Source organism: Hydra vulgaris, chromosome 07, assembly GCF_038396675.1.
Source record: "Hydra vulgaris chromosome 07, alternate assembly HydraT2T_AEP".
Lineage (NCBI taxonomy): Eukaryota > Metazoa > Cnidaria > Hydrozoa > Anthoathecata > Hydridae > Hydra > Hydra vulgaris.
Genome location: NC_088926.1, coordinates 15,076,566 through 15,095,307, shown reverse-complemented (window position 1 = coordinate 15,095,307; position 18,742 = coordinate 15,076,566). Strand labels below are relative to the sequence as shown.

At 29.0% G+C, this 18,742-nt stretch overlaps 2 protein-coding genes across 2 annotated transcripts; both read right to left on the bottom strand.

Moving 5' to 3' along the window:
- Positions 1-321: 321 nt before the first annotated feature.
- On the bottom strand, positions 322-6,594 carry LOC100199346 (peroxiredoxin-2). The gene is made up of 6 exons (XM_065801164.1): positions 6,483-6,594; positions 1,606-1,719; positions 1,278-1,431; positions 978-1,100; positions 693-858; positions 322-606 (listed from the first exon to the last, which is right to left on the bottom strand). Exons 2-6 carry the CDS (start codon positions 1,703-1,705, stop codon positions 556-558), a joined length of 594 nt encoding a protein of 197 aa, XP_065657236.1. The 5' UTR covers positions 1,706-1,719; positions 6,483-6,594; the 3' UTR covers positions 322-555.
- Positions 6,595-10,246: 3,652 nt separating this feature from the next.
- LOC100202931 (peroxiredoxin prdx-2) lies at positions 10,247-18,434 on the bottom strand. The gene is made up of 6 exons (XM_065801163.1): positions 18,275-18,434; positions 11,920-12,026; positions 11,624-11,777; positions 11,355-11,477; positions 11,120-11,285; positions 10,247-10,377 (listed from the first exon to the last, which is right to left on the bottom strand). The coding sequence occupies exons 1-6, from the start codon at positions 18,391-18,393 to the stop codon at positions 10,330-10,332; spliced, it is 717 nt and encodes a 238-aa protein (XP_065657235.1). The 5' UTR covers positions 18,394-18,434; the 3' UTR covers positions 10,247-10,329.
- Between the last annotated feature and the right edge of the window lie 308 nt (positions 18,435-18,742).

Sequence of the window (18,742 nt, the reverse complement as noted above, 5' to 3'; positions counted from 1 at the left end):
TTAAGCGAAGTGTAATTTTGTGACAAACACCTAAATTGAATTACTAAAAAGTGGTTCAAGACGCAAGTTTCAATATATAATCAATTTTTTACAGAACTTAAGATTGCCTCACTTGCTAGTTTTTGGTCATTTTCGTAAAATACAGTTTTGGATTTATCGTACAAATAACTTCGCCTTTTCTCAACTGGAATTATGACGAAACGCAATAATTCTAGAACATTTCTTAAAGCTCCTTTATCAAATATTTCAAATGCATGTGACACTACAACAACCTGTTGCGACACTCCAAAATTGATATTCGATTAATTCAGAAAACACAAATTTTAATTCATTAGCTTTCTTTTTAAATTGATCAAATTTCATCTCATTAACATAGTAGCACATATTAATGGCAATTGTATTATAATTTTTGCGATAATATTTTGCACTTAGATTTTAAAAGTTACATACATTATATAAGAACTGAAAAAATAATCTTTTTTAATAAAATTACAACAAAAAAAAATTTACAAAAGAAAATTCTAAAAATATCAAAATATTTTCTGGCAACATTGTTCATTGAATGGAAGAAAAATACTCCTCTGAATCTTTCACACCAGGTTTAATCTTAAAAATAAAAAAAAGGATTAGGTTTTATTTTAAAAAAATTTGAAGCACAATCAATTCAAAAAAAAAAAAAATTTTTTTTTTACCGCTTTTGCACCTGGAGTCCAATTAATAGGACAATTTTCACCGTGTTTTTCAACAAACTGAAACGCTTGTACTAATCGAAGAGTTTCATCTACATTTCTACCGACAGGAAGATCGTTCACCGTTATTTGTCGTAAAATACCCTTGTCATCAATAATAAACAAACCCCTAAAAGATTTTCATTATATAAATAGAAATAAGCAATAACCAAATTAAGTCTATACCTATAACAAAAAAATTCAAGCCAAAAAATATGAAATAATTTGATTGCTAAATCGAATAGAAACCTAAGAGAAATTCCGGCATCTTCTAGAAGAACACCATAGTCTCGAGAAATTTGTTTTGTTAAATCTGATAGAATAGGTATATTCATATTTCCTAGACCACCTTTGTTTCTTGGTTGCTTAGTCCTATAAAATATATTATCAGTTTTTCAAACAACTTAATAAAACTTTTTTCAAACCATACCATAGAGTGAAGGAAAAAGTTATGTTTGTATCCCCTTTTCAACCTGCTTTTAAATACAAGTACAATAATTGAAAATAAAATTGTGAAGTCATATAATTACTTTGAAATTTCATACTTACCAAGCCAAGTGAGAATATTGCGAGTCAACTGAACAAGCCAACACCTCACAGTTAATTGCATTAAACTCTTTCACTCGATCGCTAAAAGCGATTATCTCAGTGGGGCATACAAATGTGAAATCAAGAGGATAAAAGAAGAATATTAGATATTTGCCTAAACAATAAGAACTTCGAAAATAAAATAAGTTAACTGAAAATATTAATATATATTCTGTAAATATTATTCTGAAAATATTAATATATATTCTGCAATAAACAACAACATGGGTTACTTTTTATTATTAATATTTTAATAATTATTATCATTCATCCAAAATGAATATTATACCTTTATAGTCTGAAAGTTTGACTTCTATAAAATCTCCAGATGGTGACACAGCAGTACCTTCAAAATGTGGAGCAGGTTTTTGAATAAATGCCTTGGCCATTTTTATCCTGTTAACTATAATAAAATAAAAACAAGTTACAAGATAATTAACCCTTTAAGGACGGCAGGGTATTTTACTAGCCCAGAAGAGTTTGTTTTTAACTGCCACATCAACAAATTTTGACTATTTGAACTGCCACTTCAGATCTTCTTTTATTATCATTTAAGGAAGTTGTTAGTGTAAAATGTTTTTGTTTTACTAATTAATTGACAATAATATTGTTTGTTAAAAATTTAGTTACGTTAAAGATGGTTGGGGTATTTTTATACCCCATGCAAGTTTTCCCATTTTTTAGTTAGTGAATCAATAAATAGTTATATGAATCATATTTAGTTTAATACTTGTTTGTGTTTTAGTTATTTTTTAATAGGTATGGGGTATTATTTATCTTTTTTATGAGTAAATTATACCATATATGCATTATATATATATACAATCACTGTAACAACAATAGTGTGCTTATGTTGCATATATTTTGTTTTTATGTCAAAAATATTTATATTATTGATAAAAAATAATAATGCCTAAAGAATTTGTTATATATTTTTCACATATTTTGTTTGATAAACACTGAAACTATTTTTTAGAATAAATAAAACTAATATAATAAGTCGCCCAAGGAAAAATGCTGCAGTCGAGGCTAATAATATAATTTTTAGTTTAAATGAATTATCTTCAAGTGATGACTCAGCTGACGAAAATCTTACAGATGACGAAGAAGATATTATTATAGCTGGCGATGAACCAGATGCTATTATCTCTGATGAAAGTGATGAAGAAGTTGTTCAGGAAAATCACATATTAAATCAAAACATGATTTCAAAGAATGGTGAGGAAATTTGGAGTAAACTTCTATGTGTAGATGCTGCTCAGCCACTTGCACACAATATTATTCGACAACCAACTGGCCCAACAAGGTTTGCAGCTCAGGTTTGCGGCCAAAGTGTGGATACTGCCTTTAAACTCTTTATAACACCAGAAATCATTAGAATTATTGTCAACTGCACTAATGCTGAAGCTCGTAGAATAAGACTAGAAGGATGGATTGACACGACAGTAAATGAACTTTATGAGTTTATTGGAGTTCTTTTTCTAGCTGGAGTGTTCCATTCTAAAAACCAAAACATAAAAGAACTTTGGAGTAGATTAGATGGCATACCAATATTTTCGATTTAATGCAAAGAGATCGATTTGTTAACTTGCGACGATGCATTCGATTCGATGAGAGAGAAACAAGTCAAAGACGGTTTGAAGACAAATTTGCACCTTTAAGAAATATTATGGAAATGTTTATTACTAAATGTAAGAGCAACTACAATCCAAGTGCATATCTCACTGTCGATGAGCAACTAGTTACATTTAGGGGACTTTGTCCATTTAAGATGTTTATACCTACTAAGCCAGGAAAGTATGGAATGAAGATATGGATATTATGTGATGCTGAAACCTCTTGCTGCATAAACTTGCAACCGTATATTGGTAGAGTAAATGGAGCACGTGATGTTGGACAAGGTACACAAGTAGTTCTTGAACTAACTGATCACTTAAATGGAAGTAGTAGACACATAACAGCTGATAATTTTTTTACAAACATTCATCTTGCACGTGCATTGCTAGGATGTAAAATGACATACACTGGCACCATTAAAAAAAATAAAGGAGAAATACCAAAAAAGTTATTGCCAGCCTTACATCGACCAGTTTACTCTAGCATTTTTGGTTTTCAAAATGACTCTACAATAGTTTCTTATGTAGCAAAGCAGTAATATTATTATCAACCTTCCATCAAAGTAATGATATTGTTGTGGACCATAATGAAAAACCACGTATTATTCTAGATTACAACAAATATAAAGGTGGAGTTGACACATTAGACCAGGTTGTCAGGTGCTACTCGAGTCGCCGATGGCCATTTACAATGTTTTGTAATATTTTGGATATTGCAGCATACAATGCTTTGATTTTATTCTTATCAATTCACCCAAATTATAAAAATGGGGTTTCTCATAGAAGAAAAGAATTTTTAAAAGAATTATTAAAAAGTCTTATCAAAAAATTTGATGCAAATGTCAATCTTCCACAAATAGTTGCAAATAATAATCTTCGCCAAGTAATTGCACAAAATAGCCTTTTAACTAATACAAGAGCAGCATATAAAAAGATGCTATATGTGTCCTCGTGTTCATGACAGAAAACCCGTCTGCAATGTGCATCATGTAGCCATTCTGTTTGCAAGGCTCATAGCAAAATTGTTTGCAATAGTTGCCTTATATAGAAGATATATTTTGTTTTTATTTGAATAAATTGTCTCAAATATCACTTTTATTTAAAAAAAATTGAGAAAATTGATATTTTTGTTAAAAGCACGCATTTTAATTAAAAAAGTTCAACATATTTTGTATAAAAACCTATATTTTTAGTTGGGGTAGTTTAATACCCCAGCCGTCCTTGACGTAACTTTTTTTTCCCGTCCTTTAAGGGTTAAGTAAATGTATGTATACACAATAAATTTTACATAAAATGTATACACAATAAATTTATACATAAAATTTTCACTTTAGTAATATTAAGTTTATTTATTTATAATATAATACTTAGGGTTTTAGCCAGAAATATATTGTTTACTGTGTTTTTGAAAAATTAGGAGCATTTATTGTTATTGTTTAAACATTACATTATTATACATTATTAAAAAGTAAATAAACTTAATATTCCTAAAGAGAAAATTTTATAAAAAACAGCGGCCATATTCTTATCTCTTCATTAAGCTTAAGCATGCATAAGTCAAAAATTTCTTTTTAAACACATTACTAAAAAAATTCTTTCAAAATATAATTTTTTTTTACACATGAATGTTTTATTTTAGTATTTGTTTTATCTAAACAAATTTAAACAAAGTTTTCATGTCTTAACTTAGAAATATTGTAATGAAATTTCAGACAAAAGCTATGTAAAGCTTAACAGAGAGATGTGAAAATGGGGAGAAAGAGGGGAGTTTGAAATTTTTTTAGCAAACAATTCGGCTTTGTATTTAGGTGAGGTAACAAAATCTAAATCATGCAAGAGAGGTGGAATAACAGATTTTCCCATATTATAGACACTGTTAAAGCCTAATTTTTGAAATGAAATAATAGACTTTATGACCTGAGAATTGCATGCTTTGGCATTAGACAAAACCTTTTTACAATGGTTTCTAGCAATAGTAAACAGACGTCTGTTTTATGGAGAATCATTTAGGCAATACATATGAAAGTAATGGTTACGATTAGAAATTGCAGCAACATAATGAGAGAAAAACCATGGAGAAAAGTGAGGGTTGACTTATTGAGAGGGAACAAAAGATTCTGTGTCAGCTTGAATCCAAGAAGTTACAAAAGAAACACATTTGTTAGCAGAAAGGTGAAAAAGATTAGAGAGATCAAACCATGATTAGAAGCACCTAAGGGTGAATGTGGAGAAACTGAGTACTGACTAGGATAAGAAACAAAACATATGTCAAGTAGCAAGTTAGTCTGGTGAACTTTGAAAGAGATAAGACTCAACAGAAGAAAAGTTACTTTTAAGACCACAAATAATAGTGAATGATAGATTTAGAAAGCTTAGTGATAACAATGGTTTTTTTTGTTTTATAGTTTTTGGTACTTTTTTTACTCATTTTTGGATTTGTTAAAGAATTTAACTGTTAGTACTCTGATACTTTACAGTTGTTGATGGAATCAACCTATCTGAGATATGTATCTGAGAGTGGTATCTACCTAGTTGTTGATTCCATCAACAACTAGGTAGATACCACTGAGTTCAGGAAACCCGACTACAAGCAGATCTAGCATTCATCCTAAAATGGAAATAATGTATCACAAATACATCTACGCCAGCCTAATAGATGAAGAAGGAGTGTGATACTGGTTGACAGATAGATTTTCTTTACCCTTAAGCCTTAGCCTAGGAGGTTTTCTAAAAGACAGTAGTTTTAAATTCTGTGAGATTATACAAGATAAAAGAATAAAAATATATAAGATATAAAAATGTTTAAAATATGTAATATGTATATGATAAAAATATGTAATAGGTATATGATATGCCATTAGAATAAGGGTTGCAAAGCCACATGTACAAAGGATACATAAAACACTTATACACACAAAATACACATAAAGGTCTCAAATAATAATAATTAAAGTGCAGAAAACACTGTGTCCTTAGCGCAAATATTGTCAATATTATTGGTACCTTTCAGTTTAAAAAAGTGCAATACTTTGCAAGAACCTAACATTGTTTAAATTATAGGGCTTATAAAATTAAAATAGTTTAAGATAAAAAAAACTAAAAAAGAATTTTAAAAATAAATTTAATAAGACATGCCTTCCAAAAATCGGGTTATTTCAAATTGTTTTGATATAGAAAACAATAATTAGGTCCCAAAATGGGCGGACGTGTATTTCAGGCATCCCTCTTAAGTAAGTCAGTTAAGTAAGTCTTATACGAAACAAATATTGTTGAAAACCATGCCCTAACCAAACCCTAACTTCTAGGGTTAGGCTCAGGATTTGGTCCAGGGTTTTGGTTAGGGTTATGGCTTTCAATAAGATAAACATTATTTTTGGGTTCAGGGTTATAGTATGATTTTCAATATATACTTTGCGTAAAATGTGACTCATTTTTAACTGATTTTCTTAAAGGGGTGCCTGAAATACACGTCCGTTCCAAAACGTTAAAGTACTTAAACAATATTTATTATAAAAATATTTTAAATAATAAATACATCAAGTTTTCTTACCGCTTCTAACGATGTAAAAACGTGCTAGTGTTCCAGACAAGTAAGTGTAAATGCGGGGCGTGGTCCGTTTTTTTTATAAAGTTTATAAATTAGATATTTGATTGGCTTATTATGTTACGTAATATAAAAAACAATTAAAAAAAAACTTTATAACAAGTACCATATTTTTACAAAAAATAATTTTTTAGTTTCTTTTAAAAATATTTTTTTTGTTTCTTAGTTCTAACCATGTTAGAACTAAGACTGTATCTATACAACAAGTCATATAACTGATATAATAATAAGAAAAGTAACAAATACAATATAAATGAATAAAAGTGGTTAAAAATTGCACATAATGCAGGTAAGAAAAATATAAGAAAATGCAATAGTCTTAGTACTAGTTACAGAAATAACGTACTCTGTGTTTCAAAGTCGTGAGCGCGCAGACATATTTGATGCATTTGAAGTCAAAGCTTCTTATTCACTCACGATTTTCACAAAACAGTACCCTTCATTGACTGTTTTTACAAGATATTTGTAGCTTTATTAACAAGCATCATGCTTGAGATGGCCAGTTTTTTAAAAATTTCTCAAAGTCAGCGTAAACGACAATCATCATAAAGTATCTATCTGAAACCAAATTAATATCTCCATATTTTTTGTACATAGTTGTAGAGTCGCCTAACCATAACTTAGTTTTTTAACAAAATGCATTATGTCATAGTTTATGATCTATTATATATAACTTATATAAAATCTAATTATAAATTTATATAAAATAAACTGTCCTTTAAAAGTCACCGATTCTTAGATCAGAATTCTTTAGAAATTGTTATATTTCTAAAGAATGATCTAAGAATCAATAGCTACCGCAATCAGTTTTTATAATGTTTTAAAACCGAGAGCGGTAGAAATGTTAGTGTAGTAAAGTGTTACTGCCCTTTCCAGTAATTTAATGCACACAAGTAGTGGCATCATCTACATGTTCGTTAGGTTCCAACTGTAGAAATTGTTTAGTGGAATTTTAGTTTGTTATGCTACCAATTTGATAGTTTAATGGAATTTTAGTTTGTATTGCTACCAATTTGATGGTTTATTGGAATTTTAATTTGGTATGTTATAGTATAATATATTATTGTAATATTTTTCTAGTCCCGTTAATCGCTATTTAAATGTTTTTACATTGTGTGTTAACTTGACCCTAAAATATGCTCTAGATATAAACTTAGGTAAGTTTTGCTGATTTTCAATTAGTTTGCCTTCTCCACAAATATATGAAATTGATTTTAGAAAATTCAAATATCGTTATGTTTGACTTAATTTAAATTGCCAGAAAAAAAGAAACAAAACTTTAATACCATGAAAAACCAACTATAGTCAACGTACATACTTAATTTTTACGACTATTAAGAAATTATTTTACAATTTTAAATTTTAAAACTTAGCTAGCCCTCTTTACTATTTATAAAATTAGGCTAGCACAAATATAAATATGGTCAGTAGATTATATACTATGTTGGTGGTTTTTAAGTTAATGCAATTTTTTCAAATTAAATTTGGATTTTTAAACTTATTCTCTGCGTTAATAAAACTTTGATTTATTCTTACTACTTTAAAACTACTCTATCTTGTTATATAAAAAAGTTTATAAATTTTGTTATATAGAAAAAGTTTATAAATTTTGTTATATAGAAAAAGTTTATAAATTTTGAGCAATTTGTTCTTTATAACTAATATTATCCATAAAAATTTGAGCAGCTGTGATGCATTGGTTGGAGCGCTTACTTTAGAAGCAAAGATCCAGAGTTTGAAGCTAGCTTTTGGCATATTTCGCGCAATTGGAAGGAGGCGTGAACTTCCTAGTTAATAGCTCTGTAACAAGACCGTTAGATCTTTTGGGGGGACCTAATACAAAATTAAAAAAAAGTTTTTAGATGTACTAAAATAACAAAAGTTTTCAAAACTTTTATATCGCACCTGATTTTTAAGGCGGGGTTTAAGTATTTAAACAAACATATTCATGTGAGCTTTTGTTAATGCCTACGACTTCTTGATTACTTCTTTTTCAGCTGCATTATTAATAACTCTAGTCGACCAGATTACATTGTGAAAATCTGGATAGTTTTTTTTTTTTTGGATTGGCCAACTATTTTAAGTAACTTTTTACATGCAGCTGCGAATATTTTTATTTTGTTAATGTGAGATTTCTGTACTTGAGAACGGTTGCGTCACAGAAGCTAGCTTCAAACTCTGGATCTTTGCTTCTAAAGTAAGCAGAATTTGGATCGCTTGTTGAATTTTCTTTTTGCTTTAGGTTCTTTAATTCTTTAATATAGCTTCTGAATTAACTGCTAAAATACCACTACTTGTATTAATGCTGCATTAATACAAATAGTGGTATTTTAGCATTTACTTTATCCAAACATTTTTATCTGATTTCTGCTGGTGTATGACGTATATTAAACGCCTTAAATAAAATATTAATGTATTAAAGCAACAGAAAAGTTTAGATAATTGATGATATACGTTGTATATCATCTACCACTTTCCTTTTTTTAATCTCCTATATACTTAATTCATTGGTGTTTTTTTCTCTTCTGCTGGAATATGAAAAATTATATTGAACTGTCTTCTAGCCAGCCATAAACTTATTGTAGGATCACTTTAGCTGAAGAAGATTGTCACTATTAATATTTTTATTTAGCATGACGTCATTTTCAGATTAACTCACCCCCACCACACTTGTCGCGATTTTAAAGAAAAAACCCACGCACCCTAGAGCATGACAGCCCCTAATAATTTTATTTGCTTTTTTAAATATTGCGTTTTATTATTTCAGAATAAAGTAAGCTATGAACAAAAATTATTGATTCCTAAATTGATCAAGAAACAGCGTTATAAGTTTTTAATAATTTTGATTCTAGTTTGATGAAATTTGATTTAAAAATACTTTGTTTATACTTTTTTAATAAAGTTTTGAGTTATGTATATGATGAAAAGCAGATTAAAGTATAAATAAACAGTTACAGTTTTTTATTCTTTATTAGCTCCCTGACTGACGTATTTTTAATGAAAAAATTTGCTTCCCTGGTATATTTATGATACATTAAAAGTTTCAATTTGATATTATTTACAGTTTTTTTTTCTTTTTACTAAAACTTATGAAGACAATATTTTACAATTAATATATATCATTTTCAGGTTCTTTTTTCTTTTTACTGAAATTTACGAAGACAAAATTTTAGTGTTACGCTGAAAATTTATTACTTTGAAACCTTTTATATCTGACATAAAATATAAATTTAAAGTATCGCTTTTTTATTTCAATAATTTCTGTATTGAATAAAACATTGAAATTAGAAATCGGCTAATCGTTTAAAAGATTGGAACTGAGCTACATTAGGCTATCAAAGTATTTCTTACATATTTTTATAAACAATATTACTATATATTTTTATTTTGTATTTTATTAAATTTTATTTCGTTATTTTTTCTCGTTTTGGGAATAACATCGACCAAAAATCAAATTCAAAATACTTTAGCATTACCCTCAGCATAGAAAATATCAATAGAATAATGCTCAGCATAGAATAATTATTCTCAGCATAGAAAATATCCATAGAAAATCAATCCATAGAAAAGGAAAAATAAATCTTTAGTAATATTTATATTTTAAGAAAAAAACATTTATAGAACTATTAGCAATTACCCTGAAAAACATTTTAAAGTTGTTTTCAGGACATTTTTTAATTTTTTTTTGTATAAATTTCTAAACCAAAAAGTACATTAACTAAAACAAATTATTAGTAAAGACAAAATTATTTTATAAAACATCCAAGCAATATGCCAGTTCTTGCTGAAACATTTAATGTTTTGAAAAATACTCCTGTGATTCTTTGACTCCAGGTTTAATCTGAAAAAAAAACAACAAAAAATCAAGATAAATACACATGAATTCGCCAAAATATACTTACATGCATACATAGAGAGTGAGAAAGAGGCATAAAGGGGCAGCTTTAATATAACTAAGATGTGAAATAATCTTCACTTGAAATAAAATTAAAAAAAAATTGAGATGGCAGTACTGAATTTAACAAATCTGTCACTTATGATTTCGATTTACTTCCGAGCATTGTTTTGCTCTTTTATCCTTTAACCAGTCTTCTGGTTATTATTAGCAAAGTTTTTGTTTCTTTAATTAAAAAAAAGTTAGAGACTAGGGGAGGTCAAATATGTAGCGCATACAAGTGTAAAATACTTTTATTACAAAAAGGTATAAAAAAAGTTGATTTTATTACCAAAAAAATAAAAGAATGAAAAAATATTTAAAAAATAGTTTGACAAAAAATGGAGATTAACTAAAACATTTTTTATTTTGTTTTAGAAAAAATATTCATTTTATTACTTTGGGTCAATGGCAAAACTACAGATGCAATTAAAACAACTTTATTAAAAGTATTTTTAAAATTGTATAACTGCAGCTAATATTTATTTAATGTTAATTTTTAAGTAAAAGAAAATGTTTGCTTTTATCAAAGCTGTCACTTTAAGCCTTAATATAATAAAAAATGTTGAAAGTTCAATTTATAAAATTTCAGTAGGAGCAAACTTTTTTTTTTTTTATCAAATTAAAAAAAAAAAAAAAAAAAAAATACTGTGTCTGAACCAGGTTTCCAACCTGCTGGACAAACTTCACCATGTTTATCTACAAACTGGAAAGCTTGAACTAAACGCAGTGTTTCGTCAACAGAGCGACCAACAGGAAGATCATTTACTGTTATCTGACGCAATATTCCTTTGTGATCGATAATAAATAAACCTCTAAAAATTATAATTGGATTTTAGTTTTTAAAAATATATAAATAAAAAAACACAAAAATCTTTTCATACCTAAGAGAAATTCCAGCATCTTCTAAAAGAACTCCATAATCTCTAGAAATCTGCTTTGTTAAATCTGATAAAATTGGTATAGACATTTTACCAAGACCACCTTTGTTTCTTGGTTGATTATTCCTGCCAAATAAATTCAAATTATTATTTTTGTAGTAAACATTTTGACTAAATGTTATTGGCAAGCAACATAAAAAATTATACCATACAACATAAAAAATTATGATGCAACATAAAAAATTATACCATGCAAAATAAAAAAATTATACCATGCAAGATGTGAAAATACAGAGTCAACAGAGCAAGCTAAAAGTTCACAGTTAACTTTTTTAAACTCCTCACTTCTGTCACTAAATGCAATAATTTCTGTGGGACAAACATAAGTAAAATCAAGGGGATAAAAAAAGAATACCAAGTATTTTCCTAAAAAGAGAACATTTTAAATATGAAGCTTTTTTCAAAATTATACAAAAGTTTTTTTATAATAGACAAAAATATATTTTAATCATTTGAGATTTTTGAATAACAATAAAAAACTTTAGTAACAATAATAACAAGCTAATACCTTGATAATCAGATAACTTAATTTTTACAAACTCTCCTGATGTCGATACAGCTTGACTTTCAAAGTGAGGAGCAGGTTTCTGAATGCAAGCTTTGTTTAATTCAATACTAAAAATAAAAAAATATAATAATAAAAAAAGTCAAATTTTATTGATTGTACTTGTTGCTTTTGAAAAATGTCATCATTTTTCAAAGGGACAATATAACAGAAAGAAATGGGAGAGGGTGGTGGGCTTTCGCCCCCCTTTATTTTATTCCTAGAATCACTTCTACATTAATCTAATCTCAGTGTAATTGTATTTAGTTAAACTTTACAATAGCATTTTGTTTGTACTTTGCTTCTCTTAATATTCAATAAACAAAAAAATGTTCATACATTAGTGTTTGTTTCTATTTTTATATAAATATATAGTTTTTATTTATAGAATCACTTCTACATTATTCTAATCTCAGTGTTGATATATTTAGTCTTGCTGTTCAATAACATTTTATTTGTACTTTGCTTCTCTTAATAATCAAAAAACAAGAAAATGTTCATACATCAGTGTTTGTTTCTATTTTTATATAAATATATAGTTGTATATATAGTTAATATAAATAATCAACTTGTTAAAGTTTAAACTCACAGATGCAAGATCATATCACAATATCTTATAGTCAATATATTATTGATAACTAATCATAGATCAACATGCTCTTGATTTATTACTTCAAGTTTTTTTTATTCTATTTTAATTTTAAGTTATTTCCTTCAGTTTTTAATAATAAAACAAAACAAAATGAAAAATAGATTTAACTGCATTTTTTTATTCAAAATTCAAATGTTTATTAAATAATTTATTGCATAAGAATGTTAAACTTCAAACTATTAATAAATTTATTTTTAAACAATTAAATATTTTCTGAGCAAACTTTTCTATGATTCATGTTTTGAGAGGTTTTGAAAGTTATTCCTAAAAAAATCCACATTCACCATCACTTTACAGCTTTTTTGCATCATTTTTTTAGGTGATTTAATTTAGTGTCAACCAGGGCAGTGGAGTCGGAGTCACGACATTTTTAGCAGAGTCAGAGTTGCTAAACAAAATCGCAACTTTGACTCCAGTAGTAAAACTTCTCAGTATTGCACGTGCATGTACAAAATATTCAATTAACCTTATATTCATATTAAACCTTCAAAGAACTTTTCATAAGTTTGGCAAAAAAAAATTTTTTCAATTATTGTGTAATATTTTTTAAAGAATTCAAAGAATTTTTCACAAATTTTGCTTTAGAGTTGGAGTTGTGCTCTGAAAATTTCAACAATTGGAGTCGGAGTTGGTTTTATTTTTACGACTCCACACCCCTGGTGTTAACACAATATAGATTGCACCAGATAAACTATACTTCTCTAGATTATACAACTTCTTGTGTTTAATACAACGGGATTTAAAATGCAAGTAAACATAAACTTATCTTATAAATTGCTAATATCGTAGTAAGATAACAAAATCGTCAAAAGTTTCCATGATTGCTATTATATTGTTTTTCTAACTAGTGACGAAACCAATCAAACGGTTGAAGAATTAGTTTAGGTGCAATTAAAAAATAAATAGTTACCTCAAACTAATACTTTATTTAAAGGTTTTTGATCAATAAAATAAAAGAATGTCACAGCTAAAGCTTTTGTACAATTTATTATTCGTAGAACTTCATTTTGCTTGGACATATTTAATTAATATAAAATACAATCAATTAAGAAAAAATAAAGTTTTCTTTTTGTTGTTTTTTTAAAACATCTTTGCTTCCAACAAGGCTGCAAGCAACCACAAATTAGAGTTGGAACCTACTAGAAGAGAAAAGATGAAGATTATAGAGCAAGATAACGATTGACAGATGACTAAAAGGATTTGATGACTTAAGGAAAATTTTAGGAATCAGGAAAGCATGATGAAGGAAGCAAATTCCAAAGAACCAATGTTCGAGGAAAAAAACTAGAGCAATAAGAGTTTTTGGAGCACTTAGGAACAGTCACAGAAAAAGGATGAGACTTGATTGAATGACGAGTAACACGAGAATGAATTTTAGTAGACGGCACAAGAGACGCTAGCTCTTTAAAGCAGTGCCCATTAAAGAATTTGTAGAAAAGAGAAAGAGTAGCAACATTACGACGATGTGAATATGGTTGGAGGTTGGCTGCAAAAGCAGGTCCAACTATGTTTACAATGCGTTTTTACACCTTGTTTAAAAGAGAAAGGACATCTTTAGAAGATCCATCCCAGATATGGCAACAGTATACCATACAAGGTCGGATTTGAGATTTACAGAGATAGAGAATAGAATCCGGAGGAAGAAAGTGTCAAGCTCGATAAAGCGACGCAACCTTAGCAGATGATAATTTTGCAATGGATTTGATATATGGTTTCCAAGAATGATCAGAAATAAGAGTTAATCCTAGAAGATGAAGGGTAGATGACTCATTGAGTACACTACCATTCATAAATATAGGAAGATCTAAATTATTGTGATAACGATTGGCTGAAAAAAATTGAGTTTTATCTGAATTAAAGTTCACCAGCCACTGTGAGCCCCATGCTGTAGCAGAAGTGAGATCCTTTTCAAGCTCAATTGGAGGGGTCCAAGCAATCAGAGAGTGTTGACTTCTTATCATGATAAGAATAAATGGTAGTATCATCAGCGAACAAAGCCACCTTAGATGTGAGAATATCTGGAAGATTGTAAATGTAAATTAAAAAGAGTATAGGGCCAAAGATAGAACCTTGAGGAACCCCTGAAGTTACAGAATAAGAAGAAGAGTGCTATCCATCGAGGACAACTTTTATACTATGATTGGTAAGGAAGGATCCAATAATCTTAAAGATGTTACCAGATACACCGTAAGAAGAAAGCTTATGGAGAAGATCAGCATGCCAAACTTTATAAAAAGCTTTAGAAATGTCAAGAGCGATGAGAAATGTCAAGACCTAAAACCTTTAGAAATGTTAAGACCTTAACCTCTCCATCTATATCTAATGCACAATAAAACGTATCGGTTATTACTGTTAGCAAATCAGCTGTCGAACGAAAAGATCGAAATCCATATTGATGATCAGAAAGTAAGTTATTAGATTCAAGATGAGAGATTAAGTGTTTGTTAATTAAAGATTCAAAAACCTTGCTTATGATAGGAAGAAGACTAATGAGACGGTAGCTAGACAAATCAGATCACTCTCCAGAACTTTTGAAAATAGGGATGACAGATGCCGCTTTTCAGCAGGCTGGAAAACAAGACTCTGATAAGCACTTGTTGAATAGTTTTGAAAGTATAGACGACAGCTCTGGAGAACACTTCTGCAAGACTATAACAGGTATGTTGTCTGGGCCACAAGCTGTAGAAGAGTCTAAGCAGAAAATCACTTTAGATACAGAAGCTGGAGTGATACAAATGTCAAGCAATAGATCAACCTGTTTGATGGCTATATTAGGTAGCATGCAACTAGTGGAATTAAGAGATGATATTGATGAAAAGTTTTTAGCAAACAATTCAGCTTTGTCTTTATGTGAGGTAACAAAGTCTGAACCATACAAGAGAGATGGAATTACAGATTTGCCATTATTATTGATACTATTAAAGATTTTCCAGAAGTCACGTGAACCTAACTTTTGTTATGAAATACGAGATTTCATGACCTGAGAATAGCAGGCTTTGGCATTAGACAAAACCTTTTTACAATGGTTTCTAGCAGTAATAAACAGACACTTTTGTTTATTACTGCAGAATTGTTTTGCTGATAGATATGGAAGTAACAGTTTCGATAGGTAATTGCAGCAGCACAATGTGAGGAGAACCATGGAGAAGAGTGAGGAAAATATAAGGAAATAATAGAAAATATATAGTTTAAAAAATAGTTGTGTTGATAATGGTTGTCTATTTGTATTAATCAAAAATGTTTCATAGTTAAACCATCTTTAAAAATGCTACATCGTAGAACATTGGTTAAAAAATCTTTTTGCTCAGGTGCTCCAATTTCGACAGCTTTCTCCAATAAAATTTGTATAAATACAAAATGATAGTGTATGCCAGATTATAAATAAATAACAAACATATATGTTTGTGTTCATATATATCCATGTTATAGGCTATGAAAGAGCAGTTGAATTTTTGAGCCAGTCATTAATATTATACTGAATCTTGCAAAACTTTGCCTATCTTTCTGAAGACATAAAAAATAATATTAGAGGGTAAATGTGATTAAAGAAAATTCTATGCAAGCTAAAATTGATCCACATTTACAAGAGGTTACACATAAACTGTTCAACTAAATATCTAAATCTTAAAATTTAAATGAAATAATTTCCAAAATGTCTGAAACAGTTAAAAGTTATTGATATTACAAGCAATGATATAGCTTGTAATATCAATAACTTGCTGATTGCTGAATCACATTTTCATAGTCATACATCGGGGAGATTTGGGGAGAATTTGGGGAGAATTCTTTAAATTGCTTAAGAAACTTTTCTAGAATTTCTTGATCACAGATACATCTGTTGTAGGAATGTTTAATGAAATGGGTAAGTGATTAGCTGACTATGCAAGGCTTAAAATTAGAGTAGATGCGAGGCTAAGGCCTGACATCTCTAAATGAAAGTGTTAAGAGAGGAAAGGTGGAGTTCAAAAACTATTTGGAGATCTGATAACTACTGCGTTTGTGCCGTACATAAGTTGCTGTTCTCATAACCCAATCTTGATTATTAATGATGCAGTTGAAGCCAATGTAACAACCATAATGTTGTTTGGAATACCAAGTCAGATTTTCAATTTTTTTTGGATCCAGTTAAAAAAAATAAAAAAATTTCTTATCACAGTAAGCTTTATTATCACAGTAAGTAATGACATTTAAGTTTAAAAGACATAGCCCAGATTGAGTAGACACAATCTGTGATGTAAAAAATGGACATTATTCAAAGTCCATATAAAAATTTGCTTGGAAAATCAGAACAAGATGAGAGGACATGACTATTGGTCTTCAGAATGCAATTGGGGAAATATTATTTTGTGAAATTATCAAAGCCTACATCAAGATCCAGAGCAAAAAAAATAGATCTTGGCACTAGCAGTAAACTGGAACACCACTAACTAGTTCTCTAACATCCGTGAGAGAAATTTCAGATTATTTTATGGCAATATATAACAAAGTCAGAGAATTCAAGATGGTGTACTCTTTTTTAAGGTGAATGTTTTTTATCCTATTATTGACACTGCAATACATCAATTGCAGTCAAGTTTCCAGGGCCACAAACAGGATTTCGAACAAATCACTGATTTATTCACATTTTTGGATCTTCAGCATCTCAAAAATTTGTCGCATACTGAGATAACTTTTTTTGATGTAATTTATCACCTCAAAGCTGAGAGGGCCACTACAAGTCGAGAAGGCTTCTTTATTGTGGTTATAACCTTCTCTCAACTTGTTAACTCCAAAATCTACGCTATGCCCCTGACAGTAACAGGGACATAATGGGATTGAACTTGCTGTAACCAAACTTGTAAAATCATACCCTAATGATGTGAATGACATTTTTGTACAAGTAATTTGCTCATACCAGGAAGAATTTCACATGGACTTAAAAAAGATGGAGACTGCTCAAGTTACTTTGCAACATCTAATCAAAGCAAATATAAAACAAAACAACAAAACACTTAAAAAACACATTCAGTGTGACACAAGGCTATGCTATGTTGTTATATTTTGAACAAAAATTTTAAAACAAAATTTTGCATAGTTTATAGTTTCATGTGAGAGTTTGTTTGTTGGTAAAAGCTCACTAACTTAGAAGTTGCTTTTAAAAGAACGTAACTTATTTATGAAAAAGTTTAGGGCCTTATAAACTTTTTTGCGCAAGAGCCCGCGAGTCAGTTGTTACGCCACTGTGTCTATGCACTAAACTCATTGTTTTATTTAGTATTGCTTTATTACTCTACAGATCTATTTAAGAAGACAATTAGTTAGATTAGAAATAAAAATGATATAATTATAAACCTTCCAAATTTAGATAAAAATTTTTTACTTTACTTTAAAGGTTGGTACCAATCTTCAAATTGAAATGCCTTAGATGAACTAGTATATGTTTTTATGATAATTTCTTTAATTTTAAATAATAATAATATAAATATTTATGATTACAACTTTTTTTAATATTAGGGTAAAGAAATTGTCAAAAATGATAATTATCAACAATAAAAATGCTGGTTCGACTTTTCCCGTTGTTTTTCTGGTTATGCCTCATGCACTTATGGAAAAGATATAACTAATTCAATTAGTAACTGTAGCCTTCATCATCACATAATCAAAGATTTTGTTTGTAATAAATTTTACCTTGATGAAGAAAACTTTTTCGCTAAAGCAACTGACAAAATTGGCTTGAAAGATTTGACTTGGCATCTTAAACCATTTGTTATGGATTTAGAAATAAATGTTGATACTATTGCCGCCATACTTAAATTTCTCGCTTCACGGAAACTCCCCGAGGTTGAAAAATTATCGAAACAAAGAAATTTTAGCTTTAAAGAGGGAAATACCCCCCTCCCCCCAACACAATAAAAAAAGTCAGTTTAACTACCTGAGTCAGAATGAGTCATACTCAGAAATACTCATATACTCTCTGAGTACGAGTATTTACTTTCACATACTCAAAGAGTCTGTGAAAGTCAATGAAATTGACTCTCACTTTCAAAGTCAATGAAATTGACTTTCACTCAATGAAATTGAAAGCATCTTGTTTGGAGATTTTAAAACAAATTCATATTTTTAATTACATTGTTTTATTTACTAATAATAAAATGA

Bases quoted from the DNA above. Each gene is read 5' to 3' on its own strand.
- LOC100199346 (XM_065801164.1), bottom strand. From the start codon at position 1,705: ATGGCCAAGGCATTTATTCAAAAACCTGCTCCACATTTTGAAGGTACT. The intron at 859-977 runs GTTTCTATTCGA...AAAATCTTTTAG, and splicing joins GATGCCGGAATTTCTCTTAG to GGGTTTGTTTATTATTGATG. The intron at 607-692 runs GTAAAAAAAAAA...TTTATTTTTAAG, and splicing joins GGACTCCAGGTGCAAAAGCG to ATTAAACCTGGTGTGAAAGA.
- LOC100202931 (XM_065801163.1), bottom strand. From the start codon at position 18,393: ATGGCGGCAATAGTATCAACATTTATTTCTAAATCCATAACAAATGGT. The intron at 11,778-11,919 runs GTATTAGCTTGT...TTCTCTTTTTAG, and splicing joins TAAGTTATCTGATTATCAAG to GAAAATACTTGGTATTCTTT. The intron at 11,478-11,623 runs GTATAATTTTTT...TTTATTTGGCAG, and splicing joins GTATTTTCACATCTTGCATG to GAATAATCAACCAAGAAACA.